This window comes from Pocillopora verrucosa, chromosome 13 (genome assembly GCF_036669915.1).
Source record: "Pocillopora verrucosa isolate sample1 chromosome 13, ASM3666991v2, whole genome shotgun sequence".
Lineage (NCBI taxonomy): Eukaryota > Metazoa > Cnidaria > Anthozoa > Scleractinia > Pocilloporidae > Pocillopora > Pocillopora verrucosa.
The window spans coordinates 16284537-16307822 of NC_089324.1; the positions used below are offsets into that span (position 1 = coordinate 16284537).

At 33.3% G+C, this 23286-nt stretch overlaps 1 protein-coding gene across 16 annotated transcripts in view; it reads right to left on the reverse strand.

Annotated features, from left to right (window-relative positions):
• Positions 1 to 23286, reverse strand: part of LOC131794744 (kalirin) — a 99690-nt gene that overhangs the window by 46832 nt on the left and 29572 nt on the right. For 15 of the 16 annotated variants that reach the window (XM_066160191.1, XM_066160190.1, XM_059112293.2 and 12 more), the window contains 4 exons: positions 21090 to 21212; positions 8092 to 8283; positions 7162 to 7530; positions 616 to 738 (listed from right to left, as the gene is read on the reverse strand). In XM_066160191.1, the coding sequence (XP_066016288.1) occupies positions 616 to 738; positions 7162 to 7530; positions 8092 to 8283; positions 21090 to 21212 (807 nt within the window). Of the gene's footprint in view, positions 1 to 615; positions 739 to 5155; positions 5309 to 7161; positions 7531 to 8091; positions 8284 to 21089; positions 21213 to 23286 lie in introns of those variants that run through there. The other variant, XM_066160197.1, reaches the window with a different exon arrangement.

Genomic DNA, 23286 nt, shown 5'->3' on the forward strand with positions numbered 1-23286 from the left:
AAATGATGCCTTATCTCTCACTGAAAAATGCGTTTGATTTTCATGGATGCCTCATAAACTCATGCGATTACAAAATTTAAAATCAAATTTCTTTCCTACTTCCTCACTATGTTGTGCAAACGAATATGAATTTTAAGTCTATGAAAGATCCATAGCGCGTTACCATTCAAATGGAAGCTACTGTATTATAATTTAATTTCGTACTGTTTATTTTGCTCTATAAATTCGTTCTATATTTTAAGTCTGTGAGTGAAATTCTGGTATGTGACCGTTCAAAACAGTACTGAAGCAGGCCCTCATTAATAGCGCTGCAGGACGCTCCTTTCTCCACCCGCGGGAAGATTGAGACGAGTCGGGAAAGGTTTATCGGGATCTGGCACTAATAATTAATGCTAGACCACTGGCAAACCTCTCGCTGGCTCGCGTCGCTAAAGGCCTCATTACTTTCCGGCAGGCGTAGAAACATCGCGCTGAAGCGTTAAGGATGAGGGCTTGCTCGCACGCTATGACAGTCCAAATGAAAGTTACTGAGCAATACTTTCAAGGGTTGTTGTTCATTGAGATGTAGAGAGAGGTTCACATAAACATTTCTTTACAAAAACCCACGTTTCTAACCTGTGCAATGCTTTCAAACTCATCGTGTCTCTTCAACAGTGCCTCTGCTTTAACAAGCGACTTGCCAACACCTGTGTGTTTGGACAGAAATGTCTCTCCGTGCTCCTCAATCCATTTTATAACCTGGTAAAATGAGAGCAAAAAACGTAGGATTACAAATCTATACAAGTTCTTCACAGGCAGAGAGCAATTTTCCATCCAGTGTCGAAAATACTCCAGGATTGCTCTGATTTCTCAACCTCACTCTATCAACCAATCAGATTCCAAACTAAAACCAATCGCGACTTGGTCACCCGCGTTTTCCCGCGCTTCAGGTAGCCTGTCTTCACTCTCAGCTCTCATTGGCTCCTTGTGATATTTCCTCAGTTCTGATTGGCTATTGTGATTCCTTTGGTTTTGGCTCTACGACACTCAATCGAAAACCACTCTAAAATACGTAATGCATATTAGCCTGTTAAGATCGGGTCCAATGAATCAATTCTCGGAGGTGCTTTTAGAGAATTTGAGTATTCTTTTCACCTCGTTGCTGGATAATGTATGGATATTTTAGAGAGAACTTATTTTGCTTTTAAAGAATTGGCGTTTACAGTCCGTGTCACTATTCTCCATTCTTAGCCATCTCTATTTGTTTTCGGATTACTATCTTTCTGTGTGCGCGTGTTTTTTTTTTCCTCCAACCGAACAAACTAATACGTTTAAGTCTTTCTCGTTTGAAAGATTATTTCGCTTTTAGTTGTGAAACAAATTACTTGAACCTTCATAACAATGCCAATTTCGCCACCAATGACAGTCGTCAGAGGAAATACACTGGAAAATTATGTTCATTCTCCAAACTACACCTGTAGAAGGTTCTTAGTCAAGTACTGAGGTGGTGCCTTACAGAAGTTGCGTGACCCAAATGTAAATATTGGTTTAAAATTAGTACACAATATTAAAATCAAATATAACTAGATGATATTACTATTACCGGTATTTGACTTCAGCAATATTGTTATTTGTCAGTGGTTTGGGAAAAAAAAAAAAAAAAAAAATGAAAGAAAGAAAGAAAAAGAGAGATGACAAATTGTCTTACCCCTGCACGACTATAAAACAATGAGAATCGAGACAACACTGGCATTTGACCACAGGTATAAACATATCACGCTGATACGATAATTATTTCACTGTGGATGCAATATCGAACGTGCTTTTCCACGGAAGCCTTTTCACGTTTACTTCAAAAGAGTTGTCACGAGATTTAAAATCAATTAAATGAAATGAAAAGGAAATTCCCTCAAGGAGAGATCAACGTTAGAAAGTAAGATTTTAAACAAAACGAAAATTTCACAAAGATTAAATGCGATATACCTACGATCAACGTGCTCAAAGTTTAAAAATATGTTAAATAAAAAACAATAAACGCCTTAGTTACTTCTACTCTGTCTTTGCAGAGGTTTTAAAATGACGACTAACTTTCCGTACTAATGAAAACCTTATCCAGGCATCGATTTTTTTCCACCGGATACACATACATATAAGTATCAATAACAATATCACATAAATGAGTAAATGTTGTCTGAAACAGAAACAATGGCTACTGCCTTGCTTACGACCACATTCGCACAATATCGTTCAAATTTCGTTTTCCAAGCTCGCCTTCCGTTGCAAAATACTGAGAATTTCGAACCGTGACCGTAAAAACCAACAACGACAAAATGGTTCCTTTTCCTAACAAACCTGAAATACCTATCTTATCTGAGATTAGAAAATATAAATAAACACGTTCCTTTTAAGCAGCAGTTTGGTATACTCTGGCCTCCTCGACAAAGGCTGTTGTTAAGTTTATTGAAGTCTGTTATAAAAACATATGGCCCAGCTACGTAGTAAGAAAGGGAAACATCCATATGTAAACAAGAGAGTGCAGTTTACATTACGCTGAAACAAGTGAAAACAAAAAAAATTACCATTTTTCTTATCTATTTGCAAAGCGAAGTAATGTTTGGTAATAATCAACATAAAATACGATGTTTCACAGACCGTAACTCAACAAAATATTATAATAAAGAAATAAATAACAGACAAATCTGAAATAAAAATTTGGCATCAACACAAAGCAATCAACTCAATAATAGGGAAAAACGTGTTTCAATGTTTACATTTACTTGCAAATTCTGCAACAAAAAAAAGTATTAACACTGTAATTGATATACCGAGCACAAAATATCAACCCATTACACAAGGTTTATGACAGCCTTCGCAACCGTCCACGATACAAAACAAAAAAAAAGAGGATAAGTAATTGGTTTAGATTTCTGTTTCTCATTGGAAAGAACATGACAAAGATCGAGTGATTGATGTGTCCATGATGTACCTTTCGATAAAAAGCATAATAAATATCAAACTTTTTAAAAGTAACTTTACTAAACACTACTTTACTACTGGTTAGATTTTTGTAAATGGATGTAACCTGAGGGAAAACGATAAAGCTGCTACTCTAACGGGAAGCAAATGTAGAGCAGTTGAAACAGTACATTATTCAATTTTTAATTGAAAAAAGCTAAGTAGTCCATAGTGCACAGAGTTTTGCTAAAGAAGTAACTATTTCCTCTTCGAATGCACACAAACGCCTCAAGACTTAAATTAAAATATTATGTATTTCGTTCTACATTAGTAAAGGTACAAAATTATATTTTGTACCTCCATGACTTTGAGCAATAAAATGATTCATTACTTTTTTTTTTTTGGCGTATTTTGACAACAAATGTCCTAGCAACTTCAACCAGTCGTTAAAAAACACTGTCACCAAAATGACCGGAAAAACGTTTGGCAAACATAATTATGAAAGAGGTACCTACCATTTTAAAATACATGATAGAAACTATAAACTACACTGAGAAATTTTTCATCTTCATTCCTTTCAATCTGTTTCTGTTGCAGTAATTCTCCTTTAAGAAAATACCAAACCTCATCATAAACATCCCGATGCAGGACTGAAAGGTTTTTTGCCGATAGTAGCACAAGAAAATGCTTAAAGCAAAACTTCCTAATCTTGAAGGTTAACACTTCAGAATTTTGCTGTAACAAATTTTCACTTTTATTCCGGGCATGCTAAGAGATTGGAGGAGATTTCAGCATTTGTAAATACAGTTAGAAATAAAGCGCATTAAAATTTAAAAATATTTTGCCAGAACACCTGCTCTAAGCCCCTGTCAAATCTAATTCCGCATAAAAATAATTCCCTATGGGTTTTTTCCCCTTTCAATTACAAATCATTTTGAACTTAAAGTAGGTTCCCTTTCAATTTGTCTGAATTGGGGAAAGCAATCAAAAAAATTTAATTTACACCATCTTCCTGAAACGAACCAATCTCTTTAAGAAAACACACGAAGAACGAAATAAAAAAAGCTTAATAAAACAATGTATTTCTTTTCCTATACACAATGACCGCCACTCTTTACTGTGCTTGCTGTCGACCACAAAGACCAGTTTGCATATCTGATCCAAATTTGCATAAATTGGCATAATTTGAGCATTTGAATGGAAAACATCTTGGAAGTGTTCCCTATTCTTTACTCAACACCTGTTGAATAAAGAGGATCTTTCTCTTACTCTCTTGTATTTGGTTTTAAATTTACGTCCGCTTCCTATGGTAAATTCACGAATTTTAAACAAGAAAAACATGCCTTGAACAAGAGGAAGACTGAATGCAAAATAAAGACCTCTCATATACATCGAAAGTGAAATAAAATTAGGCGAAACACGAGAAACGTCGACGGCGAGATATTGCTAAGGCAAAAATAAAATACATTTATTTGAAAGCTTATAATTCGTTCGATGCAATTTTCCAAGGAAAAAAAATTACCAAAGAATATCTAAAGCTAGTGAATGACCTGAGGTACAAATTACTAATAAACAGAACGCAGTATATTAACTGGACAGAACCAAATATTTAGTTGAAGCAATGAAAGCCTATTCAGCTCAAAACGTATTTTGAGTTTCTTCAATATAAATGGTAGAGAACGACAAAACGAGTTTACAGGACTAGGTTGGAAGAGGCAAAACGCTAAAGAAATAATTGCATTTGATGCTAGTGGTTTTATCTTCGATTTGAAACACAAGCGACATTATCCCACAAGACACGTGTATATGGCAACAAGAAACGGGAAAAAAGGAATAGCGACTACATACAACAGCGATCAAAACAAATAAAATAAATTTGGAGTAAATTCTGATTTCGGAAGAAGTACAGATAATCTTAATATTTTTTCAAATACAAAACAAATACTAAAGTAATGAATATGAAACAGAATATTCGTGACATGAAAAATTCAAGACAAATACTCATTTCAATTTCGTAGGCTTGGTTTCCTTGTCAAACACTATCGCCCATCATGTAAAAAAAATATTTATTAGAATATTCCAATAAAACTGTTCAAGTCTCGAAACTTGATTTTACACAATAGACCATGAATACAAATTTATTACCCAAGGTATTTGAATATATCGGCTAGGCTAGTAGCGATATATTTCACAACCAATTGCACTAAACAAGTTAGCTTACCATTCTGCCTATCCAGTATCTAAAAGCGGTATCATTTCTTTGATCTTTACACAGGACCAAATCCAGTAAAACCTCACACATTTAAAACGACGATGAGAGGAAATCTTCCCCGACATACAGGTGAAACACAAGTAAAGCAATCATTCTTTGCCACTTCTAATGCTTCGTTGTAAATGAAATAAGCAAGCTTGAATGTGATTGGATGTTACTGCCTTTGGGTGTGAAACAAATGTCTATTAATACAGTAGTTTGCATGGAAAACTCTCCAGATTAAAACTCCGTATGTAAAAGGACACAAAAAAAATGATTCTCGACGAGCAATGATTTTAACTACAATTAATCTTAAAAGCATAGAATTTAAATTTTTTCCCTTAGGAAATGTCACACGCCATTCACACCTTTTAAATAATAAAACTAAAATGATAAATCGTCGTGAAGACAAGCTTTTGCATAATTTACAATCTTAGAAAAATTTCCAACAAACATTGTAACTAAACGAAGATAGTTTAGCGAAAACCTGTGAGGGTAAGTCCATGTATTTTTAGTTGCTTAAGATTGAACAAGAATTAAGGAGAAAACGATGAAAGAAAGAAAAAAATCAAACAATTAGTTGGGGTGAATATGATTCACAATATGATTTACAGAGTTAACCATTCAACAGGTGAAACACAAGTTTTGTCTCTCCACAACAGGTTAACAAACTCGTCTCATCCGGGGATCGGTAACGAAGAAATAAAGGCCCACCTACCCACCCCTGGGAAACGTTTTTCAGAAATCAATAATCTGATCACTGAAGACGACGACACACTGTTATCAACTAAAAACGCAACATACACAGAAATATCCTTAGAAGTGACAAAAAAAACAACTTATCAAGAGGGAATTATTCATAAAACCTTTCAAAAAATTGTAAAAAAAAAATCAAATGTCTTAAAGGGATACAAAAAAATTGATAAAAATAATACCTAACTAACCATCAACTATTATAAAGAAACCCATTCTCTCTGACGAAGGGCTAACGCTCGAAACATCAGCCTTAAACTCTTTACGGTGGCCAACCTACATTATCAACTCAGTTGATAAAACCAAATCATCAATTAACTTTGTGAGCTATTAGTTAAAAAGGTGATTGGCACATTTTTAATTTTTAGTAATACAGGTACTTTGGCAAAGGTTGGAGTCAAATAATTAAATCAAATTCAAAGGACATCAAGTTAATAAATATGGCTTTCAATCAGGACAACTTCAATTAACAAAATATTTGTCTTGATCAGTTTCAAAAAAGAAACAAAAAGAAACCCAGGAAAGAATAATGAGCTAAGTATAAAACTTGACAAAAGCCTTCATCTGACTTCCATGCACAAGTCATTGGAAAAAAGTTAAATTATGATTAATAGATGAAATTTGCAGTTAAAAAAAATATAAAAGAAAAAATAACAGTCACAACTTTTCAATGGGTTTTTGAAGATGACTGCTGTTTGTCAGAAAGTCATAAAAATTAAAGAGTTCTGAAAGAGATGATTTTTTTTCCTGTTTGTTTGTTTGTTTTATGAACAATGTTTGAGAGGTTAAGTTGACTGCTTCCAAATTTTAAATTTCAAATTCAGATGCAGTTGCTTTTCAGGTGTCATCCATTACTGAAATATGTCTGCATATGTACTGGAGTTATTGCCATTGTCACAAGAACAGTATTCATCCCTACACAGGCTCATGTGCAGTCATTGTTTGGTCTAGCCACACAACCTACTCTCTCCTCCAGAGTCTATTACATGTCAAAACCAAACAAAGACCAAAAACTAAATGCTGCAGCTTGTGCTGCAAGGTTGTAAGAGATGAGTGAAAAGATCCAGGTCCCTTGTCACCTCCCTTTGCTCACAAGCCCTCAATTTTCTCTCACTCACCCATGCTCACTAGCTCGCTAGGCAAGAATACATATTATCACATACACTATGACCCTGCACAACCAACTAAAATCTCATTGTGTGTACACTAAGAAGTTTTTTTACCTGGGAGCTGTCCTGATCAAACATACACAGGTGTAAATATTCTTTAAGTCTTGCCTTGTGCTTTTCCCATAACATTCCTAATTGTCTGTGCTGCTCGTGAACTTCCAGGTAAATGTCCATCACATGGGATCCAGCTTCTTCAGAAAACTGAGGATTTTTCAGAAACTGATTATCCACATGAACAGGATTTTTTTGGAGTTCTGCTAGCAGTGCCTTGCTGTCTGAGCTAACAGTCTCAAATGAATCTTCAATTTCTTGCCGTAAATCATTTAGATCTGTTAATAAGTTTTCTACTTCAGCAACTTCCTTGATATCCAGGTATTCATCATTTTGAAGCTTTCCTTGCCAGAGTTTCACATTGTGAAGAAACTATGTAAAACAATAAAATCATTTTGTTACACTTTGTCATGGCAAAGCTCCCATAAACAGAAAATACAGTTTGAATTACAACTAATGTCTAAACTTAATGTCAATAAATTAATTAAATAGGATTTCAGTGGGTTGACGCAGAAGAAAGACATATTTCAGATAGTGTACATTAAGGTACACATCTGAATGAAATTACAAGTACTGAATGAATCACATGTATTCTGTTGTTCTGAAGACAAATAAATGGTTGGTTGTTGTTGAATTTTTAATAAGGCCTCTCAGTAACACTTAAAAGCTTAAGTTCAACTGCAATTTATCACTAAATTTTAATCAATCATTAAGAAAGCTACGATGAAAATATCAGTAACTGCAGGATTTTGCAAGCACATTACAAGTTTTTGTAACTCCATTACAAACACACTGCAAAAGTGTACAATATGAGGAATTAGCAAGACAACAGATAACATTATTTACAATAAAAAGGCAAAATAAATGAACAAACACAACCAAAACCTCCCAAGTCAAGTATTTACTGTTCATACATTTACAGTCAGTATTTACCTCTTCACTGTGTTTGTGATATGCAACTGAGCATGCTAGCAAACAACTCCGCTGATTTATGTTCATATCAAATGATTTCCACTCGCGACTAACAGCCTGTGCTAAAGCTTCAATTCTGTCTGATTCATAGTGTACAGCCTCGCTCAGTTGGTCAGCTACTTCTAGCACACGGCTGATATTGGTGTAAACACTCTGAAATTTAACACACTGTTGTTAGAATTATGCAGCAGTCTGTTAGTACTAATACTCACCAAATATCACTTACATGTACAGTAAAAAAAAAAATCACAACAATGTTATCCCTTGTCTTTTGTCAAGAATGGTCACCATGTTCCTCAAAGGAGGATAATTTTGCATTTTGATTTAGTTCTCTACGGGCTTTGAGGAACTGCCTTGATAATCACGACATTCTTTTTCTCCACATGGGGTATTTTTATTTCCCCCTTAGGGAGCCTAACTTAGCTTTTGATATGTCAATCTGGCCACCAAAAGATCTCAAACGTTTATCATTCAGCCACATTATTCTAGACCTTGGCATTCAAATATCTGTATTATAAATTAATTTAATGTTCTTTTTTTTTAACTGAGATAATGTACATCTAGAAACAGACATTATTTTAAAAAGCTTACAATCAATACATGTCAATTGTTATTGTTCACGTCACCTTAAAATCTAGACTTTTTCAATTTTCAATATGAAAATTATTAAATCTGCAGCTGTGGGCACATAAATAGCCAAAAGTAAAATAAACATAAATGATGAAAATAGCTCTTTTAACTGTTATCTGCATAAACCCATTAATCACTTTCTTGACATATTTTCAATTACTTTTACAAAGAAAATGACAAAGAAACTGTGCAAATGCATGTAACAAAAATTTTAAATCCGTGCTTGAATCTGATGTGAAAAGTCAATCCCTTTATTTTGAACAAAAATGGTCTCAAGTAATTCCAAAACTTACATAAAAAGTCAAATTGTGGGCAGTAAAATCTACAGCTCTCACAAACTAATAACAATTCCAAATAAAGGCTTTTTCATAAATCCTAAAATATTCCCTCAATTGTGATAATACAAATACCCTCAGGGAAGATGGCCACATATGATAGTTTAAAACCACCACAAAGACATATCCACCTACATAATGTAAGGGAAACATCAAATGACAAAATAAATGCACATGTTCATAACAAAATTTCCCAAGTAAAAGAACACTTCCCACAAGAAGTAAAACAATAGCCCTCTTTTACTCTCACAACATGTTTGGTGATTACAACCTCTAGCAATTTTACATTTTATTGTAGAGAAGTTGAAATATTTTCGTCTACTACTTGCTGAATAATGTATTAGAATTGTAGGGAGATACTGTATGTGAATCAAAATTTGATGGAAATAGACAAAGAAAAAGTTCACCCTGGATTATTGATAATTAATTTTCAAAAACAAATGTAAATTTTTTCCAGTGACTCTTGATTACCCCATCTCAGATTTTTCATGTTTGTCAAATTAACCTTTGCACTGTTGGGAGTGACCAAAAATTATTTAGAGTATTAATACATGTTCAAGCATCAAAATAACAAGGGGGAATGAAAATATAAATTAGAGTATGTTGTAAAATTTCACTTAAAATTCTAAGAGCTTAATTTAGAAGAAATGTATGGCAGACAGCCAGTGAAAGGGATAAAAAAAAAAGCCAGATGACAGGAAAAAATATTGAAAATCAGTTGCTATCGATATTCTACAGTTCAGTGTCAGAAAAGACCTCACATTAATAATCCATAACCAACAAAAGGAGACAGATACCTGAAAAAAATTTTACACAAAGAACAATATAATGCATAAATGGCAACAAAGAGAAGAGTTGCTATCTTCACCTTGATGTTCTGCTGAGTTAAATTGTAATGTGTATTACATAGAGATTATTTGGTTTTGCCAATTTTTGTAAATATGCAACTACAACTGATCGATATTTCCTGTAAAATTTGATTGTACAAAATCAATCAAATAAATCTTTCACAGCACTCCTGGGTCAGGATGTTAAAAACAGGGTTAATATAATCCTGGGTGAGTGCAAAATTTGGTTCAGATCTTGTAAAATTTGATGATTGGATGCTCTGAATAGAATATGAAAACTATCTGACAAAAGCTTTTAAAAAAGAGGAATAAAGACACCAAGGAAAAAAAATTTCACTCTGGGTTTGCCTTCAAAAAAATGGGCCCTGGGTTTCACATTATTCAGATAAAATGTTTTCCAGCAGATTAATTCCTTCCATGTGGTGCTGTTTACTACAGGTACACTGGACAAGATGGTTCTAATGTGTCCATTCAAATGGAAACACTAACTTTATTTTTGTGGTTGAAGCCTTAGTATGCCGCCATTAAAATGAGAACTAGGCTAAGCAGTACTTTCGTGTGATACTGTTTTTCATGCTATATGAAGAGGCTCTAACTTATTTTCTGTGGACAGCACCCTTCTGTGTGACCATACAAATGCAGCTACAAAGCAGAACATCAATGAGGAACAGTTTATTATGCTAGTATGCAAAGTGGTTCTAGCTTATTTGTTTTGGGGTGTGTGACTGGTTAAATGCAGGCTGATGAGCACTATTCAGGGGAACATTATGGGAATCTTCTATCTAACTATGCAAGGAAAGGGTATTTTTAATGTTTGCATAAAAAGGAAATCCTGAATTACAATAAATCAGACACCTAAAAGGGCTATCGTGTGAGCCTCAATCTCATAGGGTGCTATTTGTTTATATTTTTTTTCCATACTAGGAGGAAATTTCACACCTTTTCAAATTTTGAAAGATGGCACTTAGAAAAAAATAATATTCAATTACCAGTAACCTTTCACCAGAAAATGATAAAATTATTTTTTTCATTATTTTAAATGAAAAAATTAACTTACAGTTATTCCCAATTAATTGGATTAGAGATTTCTTTTGGATCAAATTTTGCAATGTTTATCTCCTTACATTCAGCATTAGCATTAAACTGCAATTTCCCTAAATCATATGATAAGCAGATTCTGTAGGAAAAAAATGACTGTGAATATATGAAAATCATATGTGAACTGTGGATAAATAAGTGAATATGAGGGCAATCTTCCCAGTAATGAACACTACTTATTAGGCAGTAGTGTTCTTGTAGTGGTGTTCAGCTTGTTAGCTCGTTGATAAAGCACTGCACTGCTATTGTGGAGGTCATGGGTTCAAATCCTGTACTAGCCTGAATTTTCTTCAGGCCTCAATTAAGCAGGAGTGATCATTACTGTGAAGATTGCTGTCATAGACAATTCTGTAGGAAAAGTAGTATAGTTGTTTTGCATTTGTTGGACAGGAATTAACTCAATTTCAATGCATTTTCTATTACCCAAGTTACTGGAGCTGAAAAAAATGGAACAGTGGCTATTAACATGAACTTTACAGGTTCCTTCCTCTGTTTGTTATGAAATTATAGTTTTTTCTATCCAATAATTTGTCACTGAAATAAAATAATACTATCACTAATTCTGACAAAAATACATTTTCAGAAAGAGTCTCTGTCTATCAAATAAACTAATAAAAATAAATTTTTGAGGGACATGCCCTTAAAAAATTTACAGCCACTAACGTCATGTCACCTGCACTGCACTGGGACAAAATTTTCAAATAATAATATATTACTCATAAAAATACAGAAAATTTAAGATAAAATAATATCAAACAAAAATGGCCATATTTTAAATACTTTTTTCTTTCCTTAAGGGAATATTTCCAAACCAAAGTTAAATATCTATTCCAACAAGACTACACAAAATAAGATGGCAGAGGGAATGGTGCTGATGAAATTGTCTAGAATGTGTAGACACTATTCAAAGAAGTACATAATTTACTTAACAATTTAAATTTTAACCTGAAGATTTGAAAAGATAGTTTAAACATTAAAACTCACCAAATTTCTTCTGGATAGCTAAGAAATCATTTCAAATAAAGGAAGGCCAATGATCAAATGTTTCATGAAGATATCAGTGAAAATACATGATGCCATTTGTCAGCTTTAATTTACGTCCATAATGATTGCATGACAGACATCCAAATATTAGTATTCATGAGACCAAGGAGAAATTTCCAGAGCAAATCATGTTGCTTGTTAGTTGAGAAGCCAGACAAAGAATTGCCATTATTTACAAATGGAAAACAAAAACAGTGATAATGAAAACAATATTGCAGACCTCTATGAAATAGAAAAGGTAGTCACATCCAGGTGCAAATTGATAAAAATTTGCCAGGTTTTAATTTGGGTTACCAGATAAACATTTATCCATTCTGGCTGATAAAAAAGTTTATCTCTCCTCTCAACATAAATATTTTTTCCACGTACACATAGACTCAGCCCTAAATTTTAAATTGACACATACTTCCTCCCAATATTCTTTAACACTTGCTTACTAAATGACTTGAATACATTTTTTTTCCTCCCAATTAAACAATAAAAAGCATCTTAACACCACAGTCTAATGGGTTAAATCATGTGTGGTTGTACTAAACTATGATTATTCAACCAGGAAAAAATACAAGAAAAATTCCTGCCAGAAAATAATTGACCAAAAAGCTTATCACTCATTTCATGATCAGTAATGACTGCAAACATAATATATTAGGCAATTTTAACCCATACAATGTCTGTATTTGCTTTGTAGGAGTTGCTTCATCTCATTACAAATAATGGATTCAATACAATAAATTTACTTTCCTTCTGATCACCTCAGAGAAAATTTATTTGGCCATAAGACAATTAAGGAAAAAACTTCAACTGACATAACAAAAATAATAAAACAGAAGCTGAAGGAAAAGGGATACATCTTAAATCTCACAAGACATAAAAAATCACTGTCACATCCAGCTGAAATCCTTTAATTTGTTTTTTTATGAGCCTTGCATTCAAAATCATAATGAAAAGATGCATTTTCTATTTAGGATACTGAAGTATTTGGAATGAGGTTTGCAAAAAGTAATATTTGACTTTAATTATGCCTTATTTATTGCTTCCACATGAAAAAAAAAAATTGGCAATTAGAAAAATATGTTTCAACCACCGCATAAACAACATGAAATAAAAGCATGTGGGGTAACTTCAAATTTTTCTACAATAAAAATACAGTTTTTTTGATCTACTGTAGTATTTGGTGAAAAAGTTATGAAAAATGGAAGTAATCCTTTACAGAAATTCATTACATTATAAACCAGTGACAATTAAAATCTCCTCTAAAGGACTGCTTTGTCAACAACAAATCATTACAGACAAATACAAAAATTACTAGTATTGCCTAAATTCTTTAAACATTTAACTCCCTTGAGTGACCAAGACAGAATTTCTCCTAATAATATCAATACAATATCAAGCAGAGAAGTGATGAGAATAAAGAAAAATATCAAGTAGGGGATTATATGTTGATCCAATACAAATTCTCTAAACTAAAATCACAAGAACTGTATGGCAGACAGTAAGGAGAATTACTTATGAGATCTTGGGAGTTAAAGGGTTAAGGTCAAAATTTCAAAGATTTACTTGACTCAACACATTAGACCACACAAACACTACCTCTGATAAATTTAAGGAAAAAACATATCTTTAATAGGGCCAACAATCCAAATTAACTAGGTGAATTTGTCTTCAAAAGAAAAGCTTTTTGAAAACTGTTTACCAAATACTTTTTTACACTCTTGAAGCTCATTTTAATCTTAATATCTTTATGTCTGTGCAAATAAATGTGATTCACTGTAAGTTGGATCTACCCTGGGAGTCAGAGGCATTAACCTAGACCTTTCATTCACTCCGCTCAACTCTGTCTGACCCCCCTTCCCACCCCCAACTCCTCCCATCTCACCCCACCTTCTCCTTTTTCAAGCAATCATTATCAATGAAACCCTCTCTTGGAAACCCTTAGCAGTAATTTACTAAAATTAATGGTCCATTTTGATGTTCAAATGATCAAAAGCTAAATTCTTGCCACATCATTTAATTTGACATGGCCACACAGTCAAGGAAAATAACAAGCAATCAACTTGGTGCTTTGAATAAAAAGAGGATAAAATGAATAGGCACTTGTCCTCAATTTCTAAGATTCCTCAGAACAGCTGATTACCTGTACATCAGTGTAAAACAATCTAATCAATAAGTTTGGGCACATTAGAACGCCAAGGCATATGTAATTTCCATGTCAAGAAATTTCATTTCTAAGAAGGTCCTCAAGCAAAATTGGACATTTTGACTGAATTGTTTTAAATTTGAATTAAATTGCTATAGCACCAATCATTTCTCACCCTAGGAGATACCAAGGTCATGGGAAGTGACATGAAAACCATCCACTTCAGCCAAAATCATATGCATCCATACAAAGTCAAGGTGACATGTAAAATGTTTGCAAAATAAATATTCTCTACTCATGTCTGGTCGCTAGATAAAAGAAACATGGAAAATGAATAAAACAAAATATTACATACTCGGTGCAAATAGGAAAATTTCATGTGCCATACTTCAACATTAGGTAGAGAATATAAATTTTAAAGTGATTTCAGTGCATCTCATGGAAGGTTCCTTTATCTCTGTTTTTCTTTCAAGAAGGAAAAAAATATATATTTATAGGTGGAAAGAGATCATAGAGTAAAAACTGGTCATGATAGAAAACAGAATTGAAAACTCTCTCCTCATGAAATAAAATGGAAAACTTTCTACTTTTTCTGAAGCTATAGTATATATCGCAATACTGTCAATTACCAGATTGCAAGAGGAGTATTCAAAAGTTTAAAGACCTAAATGTAGGAAAGGCATAAAATTTCAAAATTATCACCTACACAGTGATTTATTTGCACCCTTGCCGACACAGTCTCTGTTGTTTCCTGATAGCTCTCCATGTTTATTGAGTACTCCTGTACAATGCTGATAAATTATCTCTGGGTTTTGAAATCATAAATTGTAACTTTCAGCCTCTTCTTGAAATCATGTCTCACAAAGTCAACATCAAATTTTGATCCAAAACTTACAGATTGGCTATATTTTTAAAACACATGAGGTGGAAATACTTACATGTTTTAATCAAAAACACATAACCCAGAAATACTTAAATAATGATATAAAAGCTGGTGAAACGTTTCAAAACAAAACCGTTTATGATGTGTATTTAGCTACCAAAACAACCAGAGGTGTTCTGTACATGCCAAGAAATATGCTAAGAGATCGGGTGATAATGTAAACAAATGTAAAGATGAAATCTGCAAAAATTATTGGGAGAGAGAGAGCTAGACTTGATATGTTTTTTTTTTGTATGATGAAATTCAAACTGAAAGAATACCCAATTCATATTTTACATGAAAGCTACAACTTAACACTGAGCCCAATATCCGTAAATGTAAGAATACAGAATGCAGCTACAGGAGAGGGCATCAATTTTCACAGAAAACCTTATAAAAAGGTGGAAATAATAAACGGCTTTACCTGGCTAAACAGTAAAATTATATGTTTCTAAAAATATTTTACTGAATGAGCGGCAAAAGACATCAATGCAACATTAAAATCTGAACTTGCATCTGCCCTTCAATACTAAATATATCAAACATCAATGTTTCATACTCATCAACAACAGGGATAACCCCAAATATAGGTACAACCAAAGAAACAGACAGCATTACCTCACAAGGAGAATTACCAATGGCATCATAATATAATAATGTTCTTCACAAACATGTAAAATAGCTATCTCAACCAAAACCGTGCAGCCAGTCTGCCTGTCTACTTTTTTGCAATAAAATAAAATTCATTTCAAGCTTGAAACATTTGATCAGTCCGTGTAATGACAGTGTTCCATTATAATCAATTAAGCCTTTCATTCCTTGACAGCCAATTAACCTGAAAACCAAACTTTGGTGTCATGTTTACACTGTATCACCAATTAAGTTCGCGTTCATTTGGATTGCAGAAGATGTAATGTAAAGACCACATTCTACCTCCATATCGTCTTCGGAGTGAAGATCTCTATGTAGTTTCATGTTTACTAAAAAACTTTTTCCTCCAACTTAATATATACACTGTAATCTTGAGTAAACAGAAAGAAATTTAATACATCAAGCCAGCTGCAGCTTTTTGGTTAGTATTAAGAGATTTCTGTATAAATTAGCATGAATTAATCCACAACACATCTACTACATTTGTCACATGTAATGCTTGTTACAAAAAGTATTTCACTGTTGAAGACCTGTATTCAAATAAGAAAAATGTAGAAGAATATCACCTGGAATAAAATGTAGACCTCTTTTAAAATCTGTAGTAAATCAGAAAGAGATTACACTCAATTTCAATTAACTCATGCTGTTTTAAAATGCTTTACATGTTTGAATATTTTGGAGAAATTCAAATCTATTGGCAATAGTAGATGTAATCAAAGTAGTGTACAAGCATTCAAACACAGAAACACTGTCAGATAGCTGAGAACTTCCACATGAAAAGATTCACATTCCAAAAGAAAATTAGAACTTAAAAATAAGAACATTGAAATTGTCATTTTGTGTCATTGAAAGCTTTAAAAACATTTTTTAAACATTATTTAGCTACATGTATAAGTTTAAGAAATCATAACAGATTTCCCAGCAAATAAGATACAAAATTCCAGATTTCCCAGCAATAAAATACAAAATTCTATGTAATTCTGGTTTGTGAAATACTAGGCATTTCATTCCTGAAAATTGGTTCTTAAAATATAATTATTAGTCAACTATTCCTACCATGTGTGAATGCTAATTCCCGTTTCTTCCTTTCCAATTCCTTCAGGCCAGATAAATATTCAAGTTCTCCCATGAACAAACATTTTTTGATTGAAATGAAAAACCCCCCAACAAGAAGGCAGGTAAAACTACACCCAGCATTGTCATTATTCAAGATCAGATCAAGATTAAGCAAAGTTGCCAATAGCAATTAACATTAAGAGCCAAACCGAGGATCATAAGAGATCACAGTCATGTATTGTCATTCATGAGTCACTGAATTTCCTTTAATAATTAACATCCTCAGAAGTGTCAGGAATCCCTTGATAAACAGGCCACAAAGCTTCATATTTAAAATTAAAATGAGGATTTCTGGGGATTTCATTGAAAAGAAACATGATACAGGTGTTTTTTAGACCTAATAGGATAAGCCTTTTGCACATAATGTGACATGCAAACTCACCAAGAAGTACAGCCATATGTACCTTGGAACAAGTTTTATTTACTCTGTTTCTTCAAACAGAATTTGCTTTACTAGCAAACAAATGTTATCATATGCCAGAATAAAATTGCAAAAGTAATTAAAAAAAACATCTGAACACAGGAAGTAAAGGCATCATCAATGTCAAAAAGGAATCATGAGAAATTGATTTTAAAATTGATCTGTCATATTTTATTGCATCTCTTAAGAAACTGAAAACATCAAACTCTCCATAAGATCAGACACAGTATCAAAGGACAGCTTGTTGGTTAAAAAAGTTAAAAACAGCACTTAAAGACTGCCATGCACTCTGAATTTGACTACACTGAAATATGATGGACCACACAATGGCAAAATTTTCCTTAATTTCAATGCTAATACTGTTTGCCTCAGTTTATTCAAGGTCTCATGCAAAAATTTTTCAACATTCTTTTGGAAGGTAGTAGATTCAGTATTTTAAGCTCTCCATCTTATCAATTTAATTCAATTTGTTGACAGCTTCAAAATGATTCCTTTTCTGATCTATTGCTTCAATTATTTTTTTGGGTGGTTTTTTCACCCAAGAGAAATATTACCCTTGGAGACCCGAAGTCAAATTATAAAGTAGCCAGAAATTACTACTAACAGTGGTTTTGGTTTGACTTTGGCAAGGATTGAACTAAACTGTAACCTTGAAATGAAACTGCTGTTGTATTTCTTCTCATTCAACTATTTTCCGTTGGGTCTCCAAGGATGGAGACATATAAAATGTCTATTGTTACCTCTGCCACCATAAAATTAAATTAAAATACTCTTCACACATAGTAACCCTTGATATTTTAAAGTACAGGTTGTGCTACAGAAAGTAAATTAAAAAAACAAACTCCACTTCACACTTTTCTAAATGGCTTAAAATTGCTTCCAATCATTAAAGAAGGACAGCAATTAAAACTAATAAAATAGAACCTAAATTTCCTTACTGTTTCATAATAATTAGAAATAAAAAATTAAAACTTCTTTCATTGGCAGAGTATTCTTTGCATAAAAAAGTAAACAGTTATGAAGTAACCTAAGAAAGTTTACAATTTTCTTCTGTGCTGGTCAGGAAACTATTGAAAAATTAATGTTGTGGAAGTGAGTAAACCTGGGTTTCGGGGTGCAAGGGCTATGATAGAAGTCAGTTATCAGTGGTCTACCACAGCTTATCAGATCTCTACCTGATGTCTTTTTAGCTTATGAACTGGCTTTTGTGTCTTGGTTTTGCCTAACTGCCATTTTTTCAGGCCTATCCCTATAACACTTTCCACATCCCTCTATGGAAAAAGTTGTTGAAACCTCTGAGGGTGACTATGGTGTGACAAAAACAAATAAAGAGATCTCTTCTCACAGCAAAAGGGATATGGTTTTCCCCCCTCCCCCTCCCCCCCCCCCACTTGCATCATTACAGTTGATTTTTATGAATCAAACAATGTGAGAGTAACTTCTCTTCCGCATAAATGCAAACTAATTAACAGAAGGAGCCTTACCAGATGCAAGGGTTTGGAATTAGGGCTGTGTTAGGTTAAAGGCTGGATAATGCCAAGCACTGAATATACCTCTATCCAGTGGATAGAACAGCAGTATGTTTTGTAATCACTCATCTACTGGATGGCATTTTACCTGTTGGATGGCATTACCCATCTACCCTGTTAAAAATTGTGCTGAGACCAACAACACTGAGCTAGAGTACAAGAACCACATGTTTGCAGCATGTAGCAATCATTACTCAGTGGACAAGTGGAAAAAAAACTCAACAACTAAGCTATCCAGTGTATATTACATTCTCATTTCATTTGGAAAAACACTCAAGCAGGAAGGTACTGAATGCAAACAAAATTATCACAGAGGCGATACGAACTCTCATAGCAAGCCCAGTTGAATTATATCATGTAATGAATAATAACTGGCAGAATTGAGTTGAGGGAGACAGGGCTAAATGGCTCTACTGCACCATATTTAGAAGTGTCATGTATTACCCTTATTATCCTAAGAATCAATCAACAAACAGAACTGTGTTCATTTATGTGGTCTAAACAACACTGCTACATTTTGAAAGAAAGAGGCAGCTTTTGAGCACAAACCTGTCCTCCTTCTCTTTAAGACTCCTCCTCATAAGTAACATTTTTAAATTTCATACTTTGTTTTCATTCATGACAATAACAAAGAAAATAGTTGGAGAAAGCTTGATTGTACACCAGAGTGAAAAGTTTAAATTGTTCCAGTTTCAACTTTTGTTAAGTATCCCACTGCTGGGGTCAAAGTTATCATGAAAACCTTGAGGAAAACTATCATAAAAACAATTTTATAATTAGGACTTTTGAGTAAACTTTTTATCTTGCTGAAATAAGATCTTTGCAGGTGTGGTGTTTACCTCAGATTTGGCTTTAGCTAACTTTAAGTTCAACTTCAACTTTCTACAATTTACAGGCCAAGCGGTGTAATTCTAAACCACACTTGTAAATATCAAGTACCGATACCTTGAAATGATATTGGATTTAGCATCTTCTCTCTTTAAAAAAAGAATCCTTCAACCATAAACCTTGGCTTATCAGATAGATTTCATCTGATGTTATCTTGTAAATAATTCACATAAAAATTTCACTTAAAATGCTCACAACTGAGAGATTATATTGGCAGCACTGGATAATTTTCTGAGACTGATCCAACAGGTACCAGAAATGAAACCAAAACATGCAAAAAACTGAAAAAATTACATTATAATACATCATAGCCTTTAAATAATTATGCATAAATTATAAACAAAGCTACACAAGCCTGCTTCTTTTAAATATTTACATTCTTGTTGTTAAATTAATCAAAGTAGCAACAAATATGAGTGTCAATTTTGACAATATTGCTTTTCCTTATGCAAATGTTGTGTCTGAAAAAAGTAATTTTTTTCTCTTCCACGAGGCACAGCTACATCCAGGCAATAAATTGAGTCAAGACTTAACTTTAGACTGGCCAAACTTCTTGTAACTGATTTAAATTTCAATCCAATTGCATTTTAATGATTAAAAAACAGCTTAGTAGATTTTCTTTGAATATAATTATGTGTGGTTAAAATATTATATCAAGGGAGTGTAGGCCTCCATCATGCAAACTCAAAATAGCATAATTTTTTATTGACGTGGCACAGTTTGAGCCAATCAAAGAAAGTTTATGTTAAAACGCTTTGCCTATCTTAGTAAAACAGGAAATAACCACAGAAAATTTTGAATCAGAAGCATAACAAAATTGCACTCAAGTGCAAAAACAATATCACACTATTATTCCAAAAAAAGGAAAAGGAAACATTTAAAGTGGGTGCAGCACTTGAAATGCCATATCAGACATTCACTGCAAATGAATAATGATTTATGGACAAGAGACAACTTGGAAAACAACATACTGTATAGAGACAAAACTGACCATGGAATGTATGTTTAACTAGAACATAATAAGATTACAAGAGAGGTGATTAAAGATTTCCCTATATTATTTATGTGTAATTATATACATGTGTAGGAATATCCGATTTGAAATTTTCACATTTCAAGAGCCATGAAGCACTGGTAGTTAAAACCACAAAAAGCAGTGATATACGTTTAAAGGTCTCTTGGAACTAAATTGTTTGAACACTAATAACAACTACAAACAGACAAGCTCTTGAAATACAAGATTCAAATATCCTTACAGACTTATTTTGAACATAAATGCAACTAAATTGCTTGGAGATAATATCACTGTTCCTCAGCTTAGAACCTAAGACTTGACTTACCATACAACTGCCTTGGAAATTTCGATGCTCTTCTTGAAGTTCATCAGCAGAGGTTGTATCATTTCCAATTTCGGCATAATTCAGTAAAAACTCCTGATGATTCTCCCTTATCCATACCAGCATCTGAAAAACAAAATTGGCAAAAAAACCACCACTGAAATATTGGATTTTGCCTCAGGATGATTTGTTCACAGTGACAGTTTCAATATAATACTTGATGAGTCCTGACCAAGCTAATTTCCAATCCTCATGGTAATAATATTTCAATATTGCACTTATGTCTGTGAAAGCAGAGCCATTTTGCTCTGCACACACGAGACCAGAAGAAAGCAACAAAAAGTGAAAAAATGATGTCTCAGTAAACTTATAAATTCTGAACACAAAAAAAAAATCAGCTGGCTAGTTAAGAAACTTAATTTCAGAAGGAAATGGCCTCATCTACTTGTCAAATAATGTCAGAAATATTCGAAAGGATTACACTGCTGATCAAACAGAGAGCTAACCAGTTTGAAAATATTATGAGTGCAGCTGTTGGCAAATTGTGCACCAATAAAAAGCCAAATTTTTCCATAAAATTTACATTTCTATATGAACGACTGAGTAAGCAGAATTAGCCCTTAAAGAGCTTCTCTTTTTTTTTCAGTAGACATAATTCTGTATCACACCTGACCAATTTCCCATCAAGAAACTAAATTTGAAGTTGGTTCCTCTACTACATTTTACTGCAAACCTCTTGATCTTCTAATCACTACAATTGTTGGATATTTTTAGAAAAATTGTAGTGATCATAAAAAGAAAAATATTTAACTTATTATATTCTAAAATAAAGAGTTCCTGAACCTTTGGCCAACATCCTAAATCCACATGAGCTTCAAAGCAAACAGGATGTAATAGTTAGGTTACCATGGCTTTGCACAAAATTTCAATTCACTTCAACCTAGTAAACAAAAACTCCCCCGACTGCAGAGCCATGAAATTTAATAGCTGTGATTTGTAAAATAAAAGAGAGCTTGGTTTGAAGGCAGAGTATTCTTAAAAAAAAAAATATTTAGCACCAGCAACAATCACCCAACCTCAAAGTATGGCTCATGCAGAGCATGAAATTAAACTGCAAAATTACTGCAAACATTTTACAAATTTTCAAGGGTTTTTGTTCCTCACATACAATACTTCAAACACCTGTTAGGTTTGCACATTCAAGTTAATCTCTTATGAGCAAAGATCTTGTTACAGTGCTCAATTCTGGTTTAACACTACCCACCCTCTGATATACTTGTGTTTAACCTTTCGTGTAAGGATTATTAAATATAAGTTGACAAGAATACAGAAGGTTTTACTGCTTACTGACCAACTGGTACGTAAATATTGTGCACTTCTATAGTTAAAGCGACAATCTTCTGGCTTCCTAAACCTCTTCACAATAAAATCACCATAAATAATCTGTGTTGTTCTGCCTTGCAGACTAGCTGTCTGATCGCAGACTACAACCAATAAATTTTTAATGAGCTCTGTCTGTTTTTGAAAAATTGCAAATTTCTGTACTTTGTTGACAATCTCTCTGTGCTGATTGAGTTTAATAAACGGCATTCTCAAAGGATAGAAAGAAGATCCTGACAGATCAGATAATAATGTCCTGGGGTTTGTGGAGAAAAAGGAAATTACACTTGGTATTGAAACCACTGAGGCTGCAGGTAATGTCGCAATTGAGCTCACAAAGCACAAATTAAAATCATTGTCATTGAAAAACCAAAACAGATTTTCTCAATTTCAAAGAAGCAATCTCCTTATCAATCAAGCTGGACCCACAGGAATCAAAAATAAAAGACAATGACAACATCAGTAACTAAACCACAATCTATCATCCCCATTTTAATTAGAAAAACTCCAAACATGACATTTTTGCATGACAAACAAAAATAAATAAAAAATCCAGCTAAAAAGGGTTGATCGGTGTTAAAACTGCATAGTCTCACATTAACCATTGCAGAGCTACACAAAGAACACAAAAACACCACAGTTTTATCACATGAAAATACCATTATTGGGATTAAAGGATTTACAGAATAAAAGCAAGATCATGAAGCTCTGATAGGCCTATACAAGAAAAACAAAGGTTCAATGGCATCTGTTTTAAGCCTTACTATGACAACTCACCATATCCCCTGCTAAGAAATAGAACCAAGCTAAAAGCAAATAA